Genomic DNA, 21,255 nt, shown 5'->3' on the forward strand with positions numbered 1-21,255 from the left:
TTTGGGCAACCATATCATGGGCCCCATTGTTACTCTGCAAGGTCATATTACTGTCAAAAGTTCTGTGACTATTTTGGCTGATAAAGTCCATCACATGGTATATTGTTTGGTGGTGCTCTGTTCCAAAATGACAGGGCACTTGTTCACACAGCTTGCATCTTCTAGGGCTGGTTTTATGGCCACAAGGATGAATTGTTGCATCTTCCCGGGACACCAGTCAGTCCTCTGTCATCTGCTTTTGAGAGAATTGTGCATGATTGCTATCCACCTCCAATACTGTTATCTGAACTTCCCACTATTTTGCAGTAGAAATTATATAAGATTCCCTTGAAAATCATACAGGACCCGTATTTGCCAATTCTGAGATGACTAGAAGCTGTCGTGAATTCCAACAGGTTTTCTGTACCATATTAGATTTGGTAATGTGTTGTGCTTGTGGTGTTTCCATATTTTTGTCCAACCCCTGTACTTGCTACCTACTAGCCATTACCTCATTTTCTGTCTCTGAATTGTTCATTCCTTTATGCCATTCTCAGATGACCTTTTCTAAAACACACTGGAAGAGCAGTGGTGATTGTTTGTCTCCTCGTCTCATTCTTGTCCTGATTTCAAAGACACTAGACACATTTCCTCTGAACTTTACTTTGGATATGGTATTGGTTAGGGTATGTTGAATTATCACTTTTGTCTTGTTATCTAAGCTAAATGCTTCAAGGCTTTGAAATAGTGTGGTACTATCAACTGAATCGTATTTCTTCCTGAAATTGATAAAGTCTATCACAACTTCCCTCGTCCTGAGTTTCAGATATTAAAAGATAGACATCAGATTCATAATTTGCCTGTATTCCCCCAGCTGTGCATTGATTTGTTGTTCTGTCCAATCCTGTAGAGCTAAGAGGGGTGCTTCAGTAGTTGTTTGTATCTGTCCTGTTCCCTTATGTAGTAGAGAAATTACAACAGAGGCATTTCCATGTGGCAATTTTTTTGCTTTATGAAATCTCTTGAATAATTGCAACAAGTTTATGGATTGCCTTATCCCCCCACATGATTCCATAGTTCAGCTGTCATCTGATCTTCACCCATTGTCTTGGCCTTTAGTGTTTGGGTGATCTTGGTTTCTTCCTTCATCGGTGAAGACAAATCTGGATGGATGTTTATATTGTTTTCAGAAATGAATGCAGTCTCTGGAGCCTCACAGTTGAGGAAACATTCAAAATGGACTTGTTAAAATCTGGCAGTTATCTTCGTCACTGTGGGTTAATTTCCCTTTGGAATCTTTCAACTGCAAACCTGGGTGGCTGTGTTTGTCCAAATTGCACTTGAAGATCTTGTAGAAGATATTATTATTATTAGTATTAGTATTGATGTCTGCAGCAGTTTATTGATAGATAATTGCAATTTAGATTCACTTACTAACTGCAACGAAGCTCCTGTTTTAAACTTTTTTATTAACTGGAGGAAAATGTAAAAGGTGGGAAATTCCTTTTTAGGTACATGCTTTATAAAACACCAGTAAGCCATTTTATTAATTGCACTGGCATTTAGTTGGGCATCAGTAGTCTTACTTAAATTTGACATATGAACACATTTGTAGATTTTTCTCCAAAGATCCAAAATTGTCCTCTGTTTTAATATCTAATGGTGAAGTTTTTTTATGATTTAGATTTCATAAGTACAGTGGAAAGTTTTTCTGTCCACATCCGCAGCAGAAATAAGTTTCTTCATCTTCACCGCAGCATTTAAATCAGCAATGCAAGATGCTCCACTATTATCGTCACTATCACTATGGTCACTTCCCTTTTCCTTGCATATGAGAATAGATCAAATCTTCAACCGTCATAATTTCAGTAGTCAAAATATGCTCGTCATTATAGAGGAAATATTGCACTGGCTGTTCCAACCGCAGCTTTTCCCTTTATGAAGTGATGATACTTTAATAACAGACTATCTTTGCTACACACATTTGGTAGGCTGAATACATTTCCTCAACTTGTTTTGAAAAACCTAGCCTTCTTTAACAGGGTGACTAGCTCATCTGTGTTTTTGGTAAGTGATCAGTCAGCCCCATATTCTTGTGAATCTATTTTAGTTTTCCTCTTGTGTTATTTAGATTTACTTAAGTTTTAGGACATCTGGGTGATTTTAACGCTATCTTCATGATATGAGCTGGTGTGATTGTGAAGGTGATCATTGGTGATATTGGATGTGATTTTTCTTGGATTGCTTTTTACCTGTTTGTCCACATTTTTTTTCCATTTTAACCACATTTGTTTCTAGTAATTTTGTATGGGTGCTGATGACCTCATCATTGAGCACCCCAACCCACAAACAAGTATACATATACTATGAATCTTCTATAGTGTGTTTTAAAAAGGATGGGTAATGTCCAAATTAAAGGGTTGCAACTTGCTGAATCAGTTTAGTGGCAAGAACTCTTAACTTCCCATTTCATAAGTTCACACATTTTGGGTGTGCCGGACAGCAATCAACAAATTATAGAATTTTTCTGTTGCATGCTCCCATTTTTGCCCCTAGGCTGTGCTTGTATTTTTCAAAGAGTTCTGGCATCATCCATTGTCTATGATTGACACTGTAGTTTATAGGCAATTTCTACATTTTTAAAATAATGTGGTTTCTTTGATTCGCCAGTCAACTTTTCAGAGCCATCACCATTGGTGCTAAAGCTTCAATAACATAAGAGACCGTGGTTTCTCATGCAGCTACTATTCTGTTGTTATGATAATTCAAATTCAGTATTTTAAATGTACTGCTCATAACTAAGTTTGCAAATGATCTAGGTGTCTTGCTGCTAACATTTAGGGAACACTATTAAATTCTGCCTTGCATTACTCACAGAGACTCAAATAATTTCTTATACTGTGATAGTCTTCCAGATATGAATGAACGAATCACTGAATTATTGCAGATAACTACAGAAAGACATTAATTTGAATATTATAAATTGAACCAGTTTTTCTGTGTTCTTCAATTATTTTCAATCAGTTAACAGTTCAGTTTCTGTAATATTCATTTCATGATTGATTTTGTTTGTGTATTAGCGCAGTGAGTATGATACAAAGATGTAGACACCTTTGATCATCATGTCTTGGCTGACACTAATGTTATTTATGTTACTCTTGTGATTTATTTATATTTTAAGGGCTTGACAAGACTCACGTTCCAACCGTACACCTACAAGCAATTAGAAGAAATTGTTAAGGCACGGCTTTTTGGTGTGGATGCATTTGATGCAGATGCTGTTCAGTTTGTTGCCAGGTAAGCCATTTACATGTTGCAAAGCAGTAGCTTGTGTTTTTTTTTTTTTTTTTTTTCAAAAATACAGAGGGGTATTTGATGTGAAAATGATTATTTGGGAAGTTCAACAGCAATATGGAAATGACAGATTGCTACTCATCATATAAAGGAGTTGTTGAATCACAGGCAGGCACAATGAAAAAGACTGCTTAAGTGTTTTCTACTGCAGGAGGAGGATTTTGTCTGAAAGCTTTAGTATTTTAGCAGTATTTTTCATTGTACTTGCTGTGACTTGACGCCTTCTCTAGAGGCTGTATAGCAATTTATTATTTCTGTATTGTTGTTATTCCAACCTGGATTGTATTATGATTTGGAAAGTTCAGTGTGGAGAAAGTGTATTAGCTTTTATTTAGTGCACAAAGCTTGTGTGGAGACCTTAGATATCAGGTGCAAAGAGGAATTTTAAAAGAAAAGATTGATTTTCTTTTGAGTTAGAGGTAAGCTGTCATATAATAGAAGGCTGTATCTTCAAATGACAAGAACAATATTGATAACACCACAGCAGAAGTGTAGTAAAGCTTATGATTCCCATACTGACAAAAGTATTAGTGTTAGAAGTAATAATAGTAACAATTTAGAAACAAAAATAGTAGAATTGTGTTGGAAAAGTGAAAATAACATTGGAAATTTGGTATTTTATCGAATATCACGATCCCCCACATAACTGGCTGAGGAACAAGTGCCTTTTCTGAAGGTATTTGTATGTAGCTTTGTACGAAAGTGAAACATGGATGATAAGTAGTTCAGACAAGAAGAAAATAGAAGCTTCTGTGATGTAGTGCTACAGTATAATGGTGAAGATTAGATGGCTGGGTTGAGTAACTAATTATGTGGTACTGAATCAAATTGGAGAAAAATGAAATTTATGCCACAGCTTGACTTAAAGAAGGGATCATTTGTAAGACTACAACCTGAGGTAGTGTGAAGAGGTGCATCAAATCAGCCAATTGGACCAATAACATCTTTTACAACTGAGTATTATTCTGCTGCACCTAGTATCTTTTTGTAATTACTCTTCTTCTATTGTTGAGTTGTCATTTGTCCTGTTTACCATTAACAAAAGTTTCTGAAATTTTCAAAAATTGTCATATTGCTTTCTTTTTCAGTTTAACATGTTGATTGAATCTATTTTAGTAATACAGCATCTTATTCATAATGACTTTATGGTTCAAAGGAAAGTGAATTTATGCAATAGAAAAAAGTCTCGTATGGTTACATGGTGTCAATTCTTATGTTTTGTTTGAGATGAGTGAAAGTACTTCTAGTTGAAGGTGTAAAAATGTTGATTACTAGCAGTGTTTTATGCATGTGTTAAAGTAGGCAGAATCAATATGGCCATCCACTGTACTCTTTCAGGAAAGTGGCTTCAGTATCTGGTGATGCAAGGAGGGCATTAAACATATGTCGAAGAGCAACTGAGATTGCTGAATCTGATATTCTGCTGACAACATGTACAAATAGCCCAAGAAAGAATAGTTCTATGGTAACTATGAAACACATTGACAAAGCACTGCAAGAGATGTTTTCTTCACCCGTTGTTCAAATAATAAAGTAAGTAACAATAAATTTAGTAACTAGTAGACAAATCATACATATTGACACTAACTCATTTAGGATGTAAAGTTCTTGTACAATGTAAATAACTCAGGAGTAAAGGAAACACTGGGACAGTAAAAGAGTCGTTAAGTCATTGACAGGCTTACAAACAAGACCAGAAACTTTGCTAGCTTTCAGACAAATTCTTTTTTGAGCTAGAATATGCATACATACTTTCTTTGGTAATGTCTCAGACAGATATTGGTTTCATCATAAATTCCAGATAAGAATGACTTTATCAGAAGCAAAATAAACATTTCAGCCAAGAATACAGTAATTCTTTTGAAGACAATAAACAAGTTTTTAACTTACCTTTGCTACAGAATACAAGCCAAGATCTGTTACTGAGCATTCCTATTCAGTTTTGATGAATTCCACATGCTCATGCCCCAAAGCCTAACTACGTCAAAATTCCAAACAAAAATAAACATCTCAAGGATTGTTTTGCCACAACACTCAGTTATATTAAGAAAACCAAGAAATGCAATTCATATCCATGTACACATGGCTGTAACTCAAGTCATCGAAGGAGAGTTGCTTCTCACGGATATCTTCAACAGATTGAAGTCACTAATTTTTCTACTTTTGGAAAATAATTGGTAATAGCCTCAATGTGTGTACATAACATTTTTGTATTTTCGGGGGTCTAACGATTATGATTGGTCCAAAACAGTTCTTGCATCATAACCGTTGACCTTCATTTCTTTGAAATTGAAAGTCTGATGACATAAACTCATTTTCAGTAGTTACTTTATAGTAGCCTGTGAGTAGTTTGATGAGGATCAGCGAAGTCGTTGGGTCACTGGGTCAATCCTCCTCTTATTAGTAGAACAAGGAGTAGTAAGGAGCAGTCCTGGTTGCCAATCAGTCAGAGGATACTGATGGAATATACATCAGCAAATGATTCCTTCACTTCATCTGGGGTGACATGACAAACCTTGTTTATTGTTCCTATTAATGATGATTTTCTCTTGTAGCTTCTTAGTTTGTTGAAAAGAGAGAATGTTTTTTATCTACTGTCATTTTCTTCCTTAGTTTAGGAATGGTTCTATAAGGTACAGGGTAACGTACTCTCTTCATGGCTTATTTTTCAGATGTGTGTTCACCTTACCAAGGTATGCCTCCCCAAGATTGCTCACATCTCTTTTGTACTTGTCTGGCCACCACGGGTCCCCAGTCCTTGCAGTGGTACTTTCCTGTACATGCTGTAAATCTGTGTTTCTACTATTCTTTTTTTGTCTCTACCTTTCCATTGTGTGGTCATTTTGGTGCTGATTGTGTCTGGATCTTGTTTGCGTTGTGGACACTCATATTTTACGTTCCGGCCTTCTACACCTATTCATTATTAAATTATGTGGTCCCCTTGTTGGATGTGATCTGATACTTCTTTTCTAAATTTCACGGAAGTGCGGACTGTGCAAGGAAAATTTGACAACATGGAGTATTGGCACTTTTGTTCCTTTCTTTCTCTGCACACTTCTTTTTTGCAACAGTACTAGGCCCAAAACGCAACACAGTAGCCATTCTGTTGTGGGGACTCGTCAAGTACTTGCACGGTGGTAGTCCCATGACCATGCAGGAATCACACTGTTGGTGCCTGAACTAGTCAAGGAGCATGTGACTGCTCCAGGCAGCGGTTTACTGGCCAGGTAACAGTTCTTGTGGCACTTGTGGGGAGAGGCCCCTTTCAGAGTGGGGGACACCATGGCGGAAGATTCACACATGAAGCGAATTAAACTTTCTTCCAGTGGTGGCTGTTCCCAAAATGTTCACTTCCGTGGCTATGCCATGAGTGGAACATAGGACTCAGAGACAAGGCGAGGAATACTCCACCCAATACTTGGGTTGTTCTAGGACATTGAGCATCTCGAGGACAGGTTTGGGGAAGTGGCAGCGATTTCAAAAATGAAAAGTTGCTCCATTCTGCTTAAAATAGCCTCCCCTAGTGAGTCACAGACACTGCTTGCCTCTGACATGCTGAGTGATACTCCTGTCACTGTAACCCCCATAAAAGTCCTAATATGGTACAGGATATCATTTTCCTTTGAGATCCCCTTTTACAGGCTGAAGACTAGTTGCACACTAATTTGGGGCAACGATATGTGCATTATGTCGGCTGTTTCCAGCGGGGACCAGAAGACAACAGAGTGAATACTAGAGCCTTCATCTTGGCCTTTGAATGTGACTTATTGCCTGAGAAGGCCGAGGTGACAGTGTACTGCTGTGATGTCAAGCTGTATATTCGTCATCCCCTGCAGTGCTACAACAACGCGTGATTTGGGCAAATGTTTTCGCGTTGCAACACCAGTCTAGCCTTTGGATTGTGGCAGTCAGTTGCAAACGAATGCTCCTTGTGCCCCTCCTCCCACCTGTCGGCTGTGGGGAGCACCATTCCCTCTGTTCACCAGACTGCATCATTTTCAAATTTGAAAAGAAAATCCAGGAATATGAGACCCTTGACTGCCTCACATATCAAGAGGCCAAGAAAAAATACAATCATCTACACCCTACTTGTATGGCAATGAAGTACGATACTGCTACAATGACTTCGTCCACCATAGTGGCTGTGCCATCATCTTCTGTGTCTTTTATGTGGGGCCCTCGGAGCCGTCCAACTACACCCACTCCTCTGGTGGTTGGAGGTGCACCTGTTACTACTTTCCCCAAACCCTCTTTGAGAGTGTCAGTCATATAGCCATGTTGGTACCTCGAATCTCCGGGTCTTTTGTGTTTGTCCCAGGGCAGTTTTTGCCAACAACTGCTGGTCAACCATGCAATATACATTCACTGCTCATCTGAGCATCCAGACTACTGTTTCCTTTCGTGCAATACACATTCACTGCTCATCTGAGCATCTGAACTACTGTTTCTTTTTCCTGGTAGGGAGATCTACCTCCCACAACAGAGACTAAGGTGTGGAGCCATAATCACAGTACGTATACAGAGTCCTTGCTCTGAACTCCATCTTTCCCCATTTTCGCCTCTTGTCATGGAGACATTACAGGTGCCTCCATAGTGTGTGCCCCAACCTCAGATCTGCCTCGACAGCTTCTTCGGACCAAAAGACTCAACAGACCTTATGGTTTTTCATCGTCTATTCTTGTATGACATTGATGCATTTCCAGTTTCAGACGTGGTGTACATTAACAGCTCTATGGTCAATGACGAACCAGTTGTATCTACACACATGCTGGATGCAATGAACTGTGCTCCCTGCTGAACAGATGCAGTGTGTTCACTGCAGAATCGGTGGCCATTGCTCAAACCCTCAATCACCTTCATTCTTGTACTAGTGAGTCGTTCTTAATCAGCAGTGACTCCTTGAGTAGTCGTCAGGCTGTAGATTGGTGCTACCCTCGACACCCATCGGTTGTGACTATCCAGAATCTCATGTATGATCTCCAACATGCTGGACAGTTGGCCATCTTTGTCTGGACCCCTGCACGCATTGAGATCTCAGGGAATGAACATACTGATTGGTTAACCAAGTTGGCTAGCAGGATGCCCACTTCGGAGATGGGGTACCAGAACTGGACCTTTGGTTGACTGTGCCGACAGTTGTTGGAGACTTGGAATGTGGATTAGTGTGCCCTGGTTTCTCTGAATAAACTGCAAACTATAAAGGAGACCAAGACCGTATAGCAACGTGGTAGTCTTCCCTTCATGCTTCACACAAGCAATCTACTGTCCTTTGTATGGCAGAATTGGTGTTGGTCACACTTGGCTGACCTGTGCCCACATCCTCTTGACTTGAGGATGCAGCCAACTGCCATGTGTAGCCCGTCTCATAGTGGCCCACATTCTACTGGACTGCCCTAATTTGGCCACCATATGGTGAAACCTTAAACTTGCAGACCAAGCGAGGTGGCGCAGTGGTTAGCACACTGGACTCGCATTCGGGAGGACGACGGTTCAATCCCGTCTCCGGCCATCCTGATTTAGGTTTTCCGTGATTTCCCTAAATCGTTTCAGGCAAATGCCGGGATGGTTCCTTTGAAAGGGCACGACCGATTTCCTTCCCAATCCTTCCATAACCCGAGCTTGCGCTCCGTCTCTAATGACCTCGTTGTCGACGGGACGTTAAACATTAACAACCACCACCACCACCACCACCTTAAACTTGCTGACAACCTTTTATATTTTACCCATGAAATCGGTTTTCACTTCTTTCTGTGACCTAGGACACAGTAGCCTCGTTGGTTGATTGAGGGACTGGAGGGATGGGTGCCCCATCGCCTGCTCTGAACCGATGGCCCCATTGCCATCCTTGCTTGGTGGTGCAGCCTGGCTCCTGCCCTTCCCAAATTTTTAATTCTTCTTATTCTTTTACATCTGCCGTTGGCTGACAGACTCGTCATCATTGTTCTCTTTCCTCAGATTTTATCTTGTCCTTGTAGCTAGTTTTTCCGAGGTAACGGAGTGTGTAGAAGCACTGATCAGATGCAGAGGGTCTCTCTCCTCTTGCATAGTGTGTAGTGGGGACCTGCAGCTGCTTTCTGGGTGAGGCAACTCTTCCATGCTCATCATTTTACCCCTCTTTCACTCTTACTTGCTTCTACCTCTTGGCTTTTTTGAGTCTGTTACAATCGAGTCCATTGGTATTTGTCTTTTGTGCACTTCCTCTCTGCGTACTCTTCCCAGCTTGACTTACAAAGGATTAAGGGACCGATGACCTAGTAGTTTGGTTTCTTCAACCCCATCCATCCATCCATCCATCCATCCATCCTTCCTTCCATATTTAATCAGGTATGGATACATGTTGCACACATACTCTATCTCTACACCAGCACCAACACAGAATTTGAAGTATATTTGGCTGATAACCTGCATGTAAATTTGCTGAACATGTACCATTTTTTCCATAAGAGTAACAGTCATGAATGGTTACGCTACCTTCAAGGTAATAACTAAGAAAGCAATTTCCAACAAACGTCTTCCAAACTTCACACACACAAGTGAACTTATTTGCAGCTAGCTGTTCATTTAGATTTGTTTTTCACCCAAACAGAAGAATCGTAAAAGTTCCTGAAATCATTTTTTATGAATTTAGGCTTCTAAGTCCATGACCAAAGAGAGATAATCCATTTAAGTGCCTTTTGTAGGAATGACCCTGTTGGCATATATGATGACAACCTTTTTTTTCGAATCACGTCACACTACAAAGGCCAATCTCTATTCTTTAGTTCTATTTGAGCATTTGACTCTTTGCCTTTTTCATAAGTTGTGCTATCAACTCATCCAAAAGGACTAAGAACAAAGTCATTAACATTTTTGGCAGGATCCTCTTCACTCTTTTGGATTGTTCACAGACGACTTGGTCTATTCCAAATGACAACAATCAAGAGTTGGAAGTTAGGCATGCTGTTTCATTTGTAACTAGCAGTTATGCTCAAATGCTCGACTGAACCTGTTTGCACGCGTGGTGTGTGTCCAGAATTGCATCTGTAAATACATCATTCTGTAACAAGATTTGTTCATTCACACATTCTTTGTCATCACTAGTCTCTGGCACCAGATCACTGTCATTATGTGAACACTCTATTTCTGATTAAACTCTGAATTCACAAACACAAGAATTGTGACTACCCTGGTGCGTAGTATGTCATACCTTGCTTCTGAGCTAACGCCCATGTCCAACACGAGATATGAAAATAGTTCAATAGTCACCACCAAAAACTTCTCCAAGTCCAAAAGTGTTGTGCTGAGTAGGACCTGTCCCCAGAAGTGTGACGTTAAAGGCAGACAGGATGGCAGCAGCGGTGGGGAGGTTGGAGATGAACATCAATCTTCAGCAGTGTTCGACTTCTTGTTGTGGTCCAAAGGTCGGCTGATGGTAGTGCAGACTCGTGGGAATTTAAATGCTGCGGCTTGCAGACAGTCAGCTGTTGACACTTTCAGAGGCCATGCCACAGTACATACCATGGTAAACCATGTGGAGTATTGGCTTAGTGGGGATTGGGCTAATGGAATTTCTCCTCAGATCACTGACAAAGGTCATTCATAGTAGTGCAGAACAGTGATTTAGCACTGAACACATTGCGACCATATTCATCAGGAGTCCATGCTTTCTTGTCATGGCATCACCCCAAATACAGTCTTTTTTCTTGTGGTGTTAGCAGCAGTCTGTGCATGTGACAGTAATTCCCTAGTCCAGTTGCTGCAGTGATGCAGAATGACAAAGAATGTTGCAGGGAGTCTATTGTTCATGGATGGCGTTGCAGGGAGTCTATTGATCTGGGATGGCAGGGGCCACATGTTAAGGAGTTGCAATACTCTTTGTGCAGATGTTTTGTATGTTGCAGAAACCACAGTAATTAGAGCGCCAATGAAGGTGTATGACAACGAGAAACAAGAACTCAATATTCTAAGAAAATTCCCTGATGCTGTTCTCCCAAATGGAATTTCTGTGACAACATACAAAAGAATTCTGTGAAAACACAGACAATATCACAGTAATTTAGGAAAAGACACCTACAGGTCTCTGAACATCTGTGTGGGATGGATGAAAACAGACTAAGAACATTTTGAACATCATTAATGCAAGTAAATTAGAGACCAGTTGGATGAAAGAAACACGCAAAGACATGGAATGACAGACAATCTCAAAAGAAGAAATTAAGAACAGAAAACAATTCAAAAATAAAGTGAGAAACAAGAAAAGTGAACAAGTGTCAAGAAAAGACACAGCAGGGAAAAAATGGTCAGAAGAAAGGAAGAAAAAGTGCAGTGAATAAATGAAGACTTTTGACAAGGAAATAAAAAAGGAAAAGGAAGTGAAGGTGTGAGTGGCTCAAGTTCACCTAAAGGATAATAATAGAAAATAATACATATAACAGGGTTGGCACAAGTTTTGGAAATCAGGGAATTTCAAACACGTCAGGGAAATTTGAAAAAAAAAGAAAAGAAAAAACAGAACACTGGAAAAATTTAGTTTTTGTTTCAGCAAATGAAATGGTTTGTTTACTGAGATGTCATGCATCATCACTGGCTCCATGCCCAAGGCAAGATTCAAACCTGCGACCATAGTGGTCCGCGGTTCCAGACCTACTCCCTCATTCTTATTGCTTCTTCCCTTTCTGCCACTTCTCTCAGCTTTCAGTCAGTCCTGCCACTACTTCTTGCTGTTAGCCTAGCAGCTGCCGACAAGAGGCAGGGAGGCGTGAGGAGAGGTTTGTTTGGATCTGATTCTGAGACTTTTGAGGCAGCAGCCAGAGACAGCGATCATGTGGACATGTACTGTGTCTGAGTGATTGTGTGAATGTGTGTGTGCTCTTGTGTTCTGACAAGGGCTATGGCCAAAACTTTAGTTGTGAGAGTGTGATTGCCTTTTCTATGTGCCTGTGTGCAGCTCAGTGATCATCTGCATGGTGACTTGCTAATTATTCTCATTAGTATTCACTTTCAGAGTATTCACGCTTGTTATCTGGTGTATGGATTGATCACTGCGTTCTCATTTCGTTGATATGGTGTCTGTGGCATGTAGATAGCTGGCCACACCAGTGGACTTCCATGACGGGCCAAAAACCACATGTCATTTCTGTGGGTATCTCAAACAGATTGGACCTGCCAATGTGAAGCCCATCATTTCCCACTAAAGTGCAGGCCCTGCCTGTGATTTAGTCTCACTGATCTGCCTGCAGGTCAGGTCTGTTTGTTTGTGGTGTAATGCAGTAGATTTTTGTGGACGGTCTCACCACAACAACATTGTACAGCGCAGCATTTTATAGACATTTTATTTATTCTATTACATTTTGGCACTTTGAAAGTAGTTTATATATTAGAAAATACGGTTGATAAGAGGAAGAAAATAGTGGCAGTCGTTGGTAGTTTGTACACTATGTACTCACATATTTCATGAAAGAAAAATCACACAATACCTGTAAAATAATAGACAAAACACAGTGGGCAATAACCGACAATAACAATGATAGTGGAACCAACATTTTATTGGCAGTCACCTATAGGCTGGTTTACACAACTCTTCCCTGCCTTATACACTTCTTTCAAAAGGCCTACTTTTTTCTGAGGTTATTTCTGAAATCAGTGAAGGCATTTTAAATCTGTCTTGTGATTCCAATGAAATACGTGTTTTTGTCACCAAATGTGTTTCGTTTTATTGAAATAAAATAACATCTGTGGTCTTAATGAAACACATTAACATTTGACTTGCTTTATCCTTCTAAGAACAGTTCATTGCAAAAGATGTTGATGTTGCAAGGTTCGCAAGCGAGCTTCTGTAAAGTTTGGAAGGTAGAAGACGAGGTACTGGCAGAAGTAAAGCTGTGAGGATGGGGCGTGAGTCGTGCTTGGGTAGCTCAGATGGTAGAGCACCTGCCCGCAAAGGGCAAAGGTCCCGAGTTCGAGTCTCAGTCTGGCACACAGTTTTAATCTGCCAGGAAGTTTCATATCAGCGCACACTCTGCTGCAGGGTGAAAATCTCATTATGTTGATGTTAGTACTTATGATATTTGCTCACATGTTTAGAAATACAGAAGTCCTTGCATTTTTTGTCAACTTATGTCTTTACTTGCACTTGAGATCTCATAATTTGTCACCCTAGGGGGCCAACAACTCTTTGGTGGGTACGTGTGTGGTGAGCATGGGTCCCTGAGCTATTGCAGCCTTTATTCTTTTCTGGCCTGCTTTCTCCTCCTCCTCCTCCTCCTCCTCCTCCTCCTCCTCCTTCCCTGTCCTCCTTCCTTTCCCTTTGTCTCTCCATTCCTTCTCTTGGTGTTCTTCTTTATGTCGGCCTGGGTGTCCTCATGACTTTGCTTTGTCTTGCGGTTTTGGTTGGTTGCTTTTCCTCCTCCTTTTTGGCTTTCCTTTTTTTGTCCCCCCTCAGGCATTTGACCTCCATCTTCAAATCTGAAATCTGTAGAGCGAGCCAGATGGGTAAAAACTCCCTCCCTAGCATCTTTGGCATGGATATTCTCACTATTTAATCCATTTTCAACCATGTGTATACCCAACTCCCTATTTAAACTAATGAAATACCTTTCCTCAACATCATCATCAATACCATTAACATCATTATCAACTTTATCAACAACATCATTATCATTACACATATTCAGGTCATACACATTCAAATTATTCCCCAAAATATTATTTCCCCTTTCTAAAGTTACCAGATCCCTTTCACCAACATTTTCATTCTCACAGCATGCATTCTCTCTTTCATTCACACACATCTCTGAACTACTACAAATTACATCATCTGACAAAGTGTTGTTCTTTTCTGCCCAAGTGTAAAACTCTGTTAAATCAAATGAATCACAATTACTTTTATCTACTGTATGTTCTTGTGTACTGAAAATTTTATCTTTATCAATATTATTTTCCTCTTGAAATTTTTTCAATAAGTAACAACTAATAACCTCATGTGATAGCTTAGGTTTGGAACTGTCATGTTTGGGTTTATGATAGTCACATCCATTGGTCCTTTCATCATGCTCACCTTCTGCCTCAACCTTGTGGACCTTCAAGGGGACGTCTACTCGTTTTTTATTTCCGGTTCCTGTTTGAACTGCTGATTGTGGCTCTGCCAATGTCTCTGATCAACATTTCTGATCCCATTCCTATGCCAAACATTACCTGATTGTTGGTAGTTTCTATTGTACTGACCTCTATCAAAATTTCTGTGATTTTGATCCCTAAAGTGTTCTCTATTTTGTTGATTATTAACGCGAAAATGTTGTTCTTGTTTTGGATAAAAATTATGGTCCTTCTTTTCAAAATTGTTATATCCCCCTGAATTTTGACTGACGACATGATAATTGTTTTGTTCCCTTTTTTGAAAGTTGTCATTTCCCCAATTTTGACCATTACCTTTCTGAGTAAACCCACTGTGTGTTCGTGTTGTTACCCTATCCAACTTTTCAATATAATTGAGAAACTGCTCTACATTACTATCAGGACAATGAACTAAACTCAACTGCATTGCTGATGGCAATCTTCTCTTTAAGGTATCAATTTTGATCAAGTCATCCAAAGGTTTTGTTAAATGAATAAGTTTTTGAAGTTCACTTTTGCAAGATTGTTTCATGCTCCCACCTGATTCTCTATAGTTTTGCCCATTCAAAAATTCACTTTTGATTCTAGTTTGTTTAAGATCATCCCAAAATTTTTCCAGAAATTTTGATTCAAATTCTGAAAAGGTCATCCCCAAAGTTACAATCTGGTTTGCCCAAGTCAAAGCTTCCCCTTCCAAGAATTTTTTCACAAATTTAATTTTTATTTCATCTGGTGAGTGAGGTAAAAAACAATCCTTACAATACTGCATAAAATCAACGGGATGTAAGGGTCCATCTACCGAAAAGTGCTTCACTGGAATATTAGATACAAGATTGCATGTGTTGACATTGTAATTTTTGCTTTGAAATTCAATGTCAAAACTTTCAATTTTTTCGCCAAGTTCTTTGACAGATTTTTTGTTTTCTAAATCATTGCATTCTACTTTTTCTTCTAGAGTAACCAAACGATTGTCAGTTTTTTGTTCTACATTTTTTGCTAAAACTTTTGTATTCTCATCCAAATTTTTAATTTCCCCTTTTATCTCATTAAAATCAATTAAATTTCTTTCCCTATCTACCAGTAACTCATTTTTTACAGTATTAATTTCACCGCTCAATTTAGCATCAATTTCATTTACTTTTGCTTCCACAGATTCAATTTTTTCGTCAACACTGCCAACTCTGTTCGAAAGCTCACCCACTTGGGTATTGACTGCTTGGACTTGCAACAAAATGTTATCAATTTTTTTCATCCCAGTAAGTCTTATTGTCGTCAACTGATTGTTTAATTTCTTTCGTGAAATTTACAAGAAAACTTTTTAAATCGTATTGATCGGTTCTTTCTGTTTCATTTGACCTGCCCTGATGTTCGAAGTCTATTAAATTACTACTTTCTACTTTAGGCACAATACTCTCGAAAATCTCATAAGTCATTGTGAAGAACAAAAATTTATACACAACAATACAAAACAAGATAAAAATATTGTTTTAACAAAATACAAGGGTTTCGTGACTTATCTGGAACACTCTTCTACTGTTGCAAAACCACGTTTTCCAACCATGTGATTGTTGACCAAAATTCTTGAAGTATTTTCTTCTGTCGAAAATTATATTTTTTGCCAAAACATTTCTTCTCCAAAACTTTTACTTCCTGATGAACACAAACACTGTAACACACATTCTGAAGAAACTGGTATTAACACACAAAAATTTTCTTTCTCGTAGCACTGTTGAAGATCTCATGAACACAATATCCCGGCTACAGTCCCCAGTTGAAATATGGCTTCCCGGCTAAGACACAAGTTGAAAATATGGTCATTATTTTCTATTTACTTAAATTTGCCATATTTCGTGACAGTACCTTTTCCGTTAGACGTTTGCGAGGCGATATTAGTCTTGGCTTCAGTTGTCTAAGTATGATTCCACAATGCATCGTTGTCGGCTGCAGAAAAGACGTGGTTCAACGTGTTTCTCTCATTTTGGTGTTTCAAATACAGTTTCTTCAAATGTAGTTTCTTCTTTTTAGTTAATACAAAAATAATAGTAACATAATTCAAAATTATTTATGACTGCGACCTTCACATTGTTCTTCCGTCAACACACACCAAGAGTTAGCTGCCGACTGACTATAGTCAAAGATGACTCCAACGTCAAAGATATTTTACACAATTCACAAGTTTCCACTTGTAATCAGTCTCTTTGCTATTCTTCGATACATTTTCTAATAGTAATCAATATGCTTTTACTCTCAAAAACAGAAGTAAATTAACATATAATAAGACAAATTATAATAAATTCTGACAAAAATATAAGAAAACATTTACAATTCGGTATCTACAAATACGGTAAAAAAATAACATCTCCCAGATCCATTACAATGTCCAGAAAGACCCTAAGATACTTTCATTGTGGCATTTGAGAGGGATACCCTGCCTGAGAAGGTCAAGGTAATGGTGTACAGATGTGATACGAAACTGTACATTCCACCTCCAATGTGTTGCTTCCATTGCCTCGAATTTGGCCACATGTCCTTGTGATGTGATGCCACTCCCATCTGTGGTGGGCCGCCCTCTTCATGTGGGGAGCCCTTGCACCCCACCCTCTAACTGTGTAAACTGCTCTGGCCTCCATTCTCCCCACTCACCAGTGTACATGAAGGAAAAAAGAATTCAGGAAATAAAGACCGTTGACCATCTCAGCTACTTTGAAGCCCGGAAGAAATTTGATAGACTTCACCCTGTAAGTCTCTCTTCTACCTATGCCTTAGTTACACCTTCCCCTCCTTACCCCTCTCCCTTACCAACATCTTGCCCCCTTCCGTTTCCCTCCAGGAGCTCCTCCTCCTCCTCCTCCTCCTCCTCCTCCTCCTCCTCCTCCTTGGCCAGGGAAAACGTCCTCTTCTCTGGCTTCTGCTAGGAATGAGGCTCCATCTCGGAACACCCCTCCCCGCATTCTCAGGACAGGAAGCTTGCATCCTCGGGCTAGAGGAGAAACCCACGCTCTGAGGGCCCCAAAGCCCCACTCACTCTCTGTCCAATCCTGACATCACTGCCACCTATTCCCTTACTGATAACACCTCCTCCCTCTGTCTGAGGGAAAAGAAGAAACGGCACAAGTCGAAGAACGAGGCTTCTCCAGCTACCCGGAGGCTTTGCCCCTCCACCTCATCCCAAGTCGGACCCAGTTTTTATAGATGTCACTCCATCCGCATTTTTGAAGACCACCGACCAAATGACTTGACCTCCCCTCGGCTTTTTTATGTCTCACCTGGACTCTCACCACATGATAATCCAATGGAATTGCAATGGATATTATTGTCACCTCCCAGAATAACAATGCCTTGTTTCCTCCTACTTTTTGTTCTGGTCTTTTCTTCAAGAAACTCACTTTTGTGATGACCACTCTCTAAAGTTTTGTGTTATTGAGCATTCTGTCGGAACCGTGCCGGCCCCAGGATAGCTTCTGGAGGGGGTCTGGACCCTTCTTCATACCAACCTGGAAGCGATAGCGGTTAGAGTGCAGATGAGTTCGCCAATCACCATTTGCAATGTCTACCTCCCTCCAAGTAGGCCACTTACTTATATTGAACTGTCTGCCTTAATACAGCAACTCTCACCTCTGTATCTCCTCCTTGGGGACTTCAATGCACACCACCCCTGTGGGTAAGTGCCACTTCGTTTAGGTATGGTTCTTCCACATGACCAATTTACTAAAGACTTTGTTTTGTGTCTTCTCAATGACAGTTCCCCTACCCCCTTCAGTGCTCAAATGGCTCTGAGCACTATGGTATTTAACATCTGAGGTCATCAGTCCCCTAGAACTTAGAACTACTTAAACCTAACTAACCTAAAGACATCATACACATCCATGCCCAAGGCAAGATTCAAACCTGCAACCATAGTGGTCCGCGGTTCCAGACTGAAGTGCCTAGAACCGCTTGGCCACACCGGCCGTCTCCTTCAGTGCTGCTCATGGAAGCATTACTGCTCTCAATTTCACAGTCTCCCCCCCCCCCCCCCCCCCCCTGCTCTTGTGGCTTGCCAACATGGTCACTCCGTGATGATCTTTGTGACAGTGACCACTTTCCAGTGATTCTGTCATTTCCCGCGGCTGCCAGGCCCTTACAGGCCACCATGTTGGGCATTCTGCAGGGCCAATTGGCCTTTATATATATGTATGCTATGCACTTCGACACCTCTCTCTCAAACTGCATTGATGCGGTCGTGCACGGTATTTCTGCCATTATTCTTCATGCTGCTGGCACTGCTGTTCCCCTATCCACAGAGGTCCCCCTCATCGTCGGCCAGTACCATGGTGGACCAAGGACGTAGCAGTCGCTGTCCTAGACTGCCGACGGGCACTGCAACAATTTAAATCACACCCTTCACAGACCAACCTCCTCACTTTTAAGTATCTCTGTGCTAAGGCTCGTTACCTTATTAAGTGGAGTAAAAAGGAATGCTGGGAGTGCTGTGTGTCCTCCCTGGGGACATGCAGCTCTTCATTGCATGTTTGGTCCAAGCTCTGTAGCCTTTTGGGCCACCAGTGACAGTCAACTGTCAAGGGGCTTATCTTCCAAGGTGCTCTGTCTGTCTACTGATCCGTTGGTCCTTGAAGAACACCTTGCGACACAGTTTGTGATAGCATCGGCATCCTCTTCCTATCCTGCCACCTTTCTCCGGCAGAAACACAGAGTGGAACAGACCCCCCTTCTGTTTCCACCCTCAGCAAGCTGAATCTTATAATGAACCCTTCTCCGAATGGGAATTCTTGCAGGCTCTTACCTCTTCACAACATGGTCACAGGCCCAGATTCCATCCACAACTAGATGATCCAGCTCTTGGATATTATACAGAGGTAATATCTACTCAGGGTCTTCAACCACATTTGGCTCATGGGTGCCTTCCCCTCACAGTGGCGAGACAGTGTAGTTGTCCCTGTCCTTAAGCTTGGGAAGAACCCAACGTTTGTTGACAGCTACTGCCTAATTAGCCTGATGAATGTACTTTGTAAACTGCTTGAGAGGAGGGTTAGCGCCCGAGTATGCTGGGTACTCGAATCTCGGGGCCTTTTGTCCTCGTATCAGTGTGACTTCCGGGAAGGATGATCTCCAGCTGACCATTTACTCAGATTTGAAACTGCAATCCAGCTGGCTTTTACTAACTGCCAGCACCTTGTCACAATCATCTTGCGTTTTAGTTACCTCCATGACTGGGCCTTTTGCGGCTCCTTTCCAATGTTTATTTGCAACTTTTTATCCCACCGGCTCTTCTGGGTTCCAGTTGGCACTTCACTCAGCATTCCACGGATTCAGGAGAATGGTAACCCACAGGATTGTGTATTAAGTGTTACACTCTTCCTCATAGCCAGCAATGGGATTGTAACCTCTGTTGGCCCTCAGGCTACCGCGGCATTTTATGTCGGCGATTTTTGCATCTGGTGCAGCTCCCACTTGGTAGCGCCTACTGAGTGCCGGCTCCAAGGCACCATCCGATGGACCTCTGCGTGGGCTGTCTCCCATGATTTCCAGTTTTCTCCTTCCAAAATGTGGATTATGCATTTTCGTTGTCATTTCATAGCACACCTTGATTCAGAGCTTTATTTAGATGACCAGCTCCTAGATGTTACAGCACAGTCCCATTTCTGGAGCTTTCTCTTCTTCTTCTTCTTCTTCTTCTTCCTCTCTCTCTCTCTCTCTCTCTCTCTCTCTCTCTCTCTTTTATGAAAAGCTGATGTGGCTGCCTCATATTCGCCGCCTGGAGACTTCATGCACACGGAAGCTTAATGCTCTCCGCCTCCTGGCCCACACATCTTGGGGTGCTGACCATGCTATTCTTCTCCATCTTTACAGTGCTCAGGTCTTGTCCAGACTAGATTATGGAAGTCAGGTTTATGATTCAGTGGCTCCTTCCACTCTGGAAATACTTGATCCTGTTCACCATTGTGGGGTGTGTCTGGCTATTGGTGTCTTTCGCACTAGTCCCATTGACAGTCTCCTCACAGAAGTGGGGATTCCTCCCTCTACAAATATGACATCTGGTGCGCTACTGCTCTCAGTAATAAACTCCGCACAATCAAGAAGACTGCTGCACTTTGGTAACCTTCCTTCCGCTCCTCTCAGAAGGAGTCCACTGCTGCGCTTTGGTGTTCTTCCTTCCACTCCTCTTGGAAGGAGTCCACTGCTTTATGCCATCCACACATTGGTCATGCCAGGCTCATCTATTGTGTCCTGTGTAATGAACCACCACCACAATATGGTTGTGGAACCAGACTGACGATATCCCACATATTGGCAGAAAGTGCCCTTCATGCTAAGTATAGACTTCCTTAATTTTAATATTAGCAGACAATCCACAGATGGTTGAACTGGTCCTCAGTTTCCTCTGTGAAAGTGGTTATTTCCAGATATAAGGTTTTGCTTTACTCCTGGAGCAGAAGCAGGGTGGTTGTGGTTGGGGCCTCTCTTCACATTTTCTGTCTGGGACTCCATGACCAACCCCCCCTTGGAAAGGTCACTCTTTTTTTCCCGTTTTTAGATTTGGTCTAACCTTTTATGCCTTTTACTGTGTGTGTTTTAACTTCCATGTTTTATAGTTTGACTCTCCTGCCTGGATCCCTCCATTTTTAGCTGACCCTCTTTCTTCTGTGAGTAAGTTTGGAATCGTGAGATTGACGATCTCGCCATTTGGCCCCATAAATCCTTTCAATTAATCAATCAATCATTCAAGCTCAAAATTTGCCAGGGAAAAATGCTAAAATGTGTCTGCAAATCAGGGAAATATCAAGGAAATTCACTTGGGGAGCTTATGGCAACCCTGATACAATGAGCAGA

General features: G+C 41.0%; 1 protein-coding gene across 1 annotated transcript in view; it reads left to right on the forward strand.

Moving 5' to 3' along the window:
• Window positions 1-21,255, forward strand: part of LOC124788366 (origin recognition complex subunit 1) — a 136,259-nt gene that overhangs the window by 88,442 nt on the left and 26,562 nt on the right. The window contains exons 7-8 of the mRNA XM_047255630.1: window positions 3,161-3,276; window positions 4,672-4,866. Coding sequence (XP_047111586.1) covers window positions 3,161-3,276; window positions 4,672-4,866 — 311 coding nt within the window. The remainder of the gene's footprint in view (window positions 1-3,160; window positions 3,277-4,671; window positions 4,867-21,255) is intronic.

Source organism: Schistocerca piceifrons, chromosome 3 (genome assembly GCF_021461385.2).
Source record: "Schistocerca piceifrons isolate TAMUIC-IGC-003096 chromosome 3, iqSchPice1.1, whole genome shotgun sequence".
Classification (NCBI taxonomy): Eukaryota; Metazoa; Arthropoda; class Insecta; order Orthoptera; family Acrididae; genus Schistocerca; species Schistocerca piceifrons.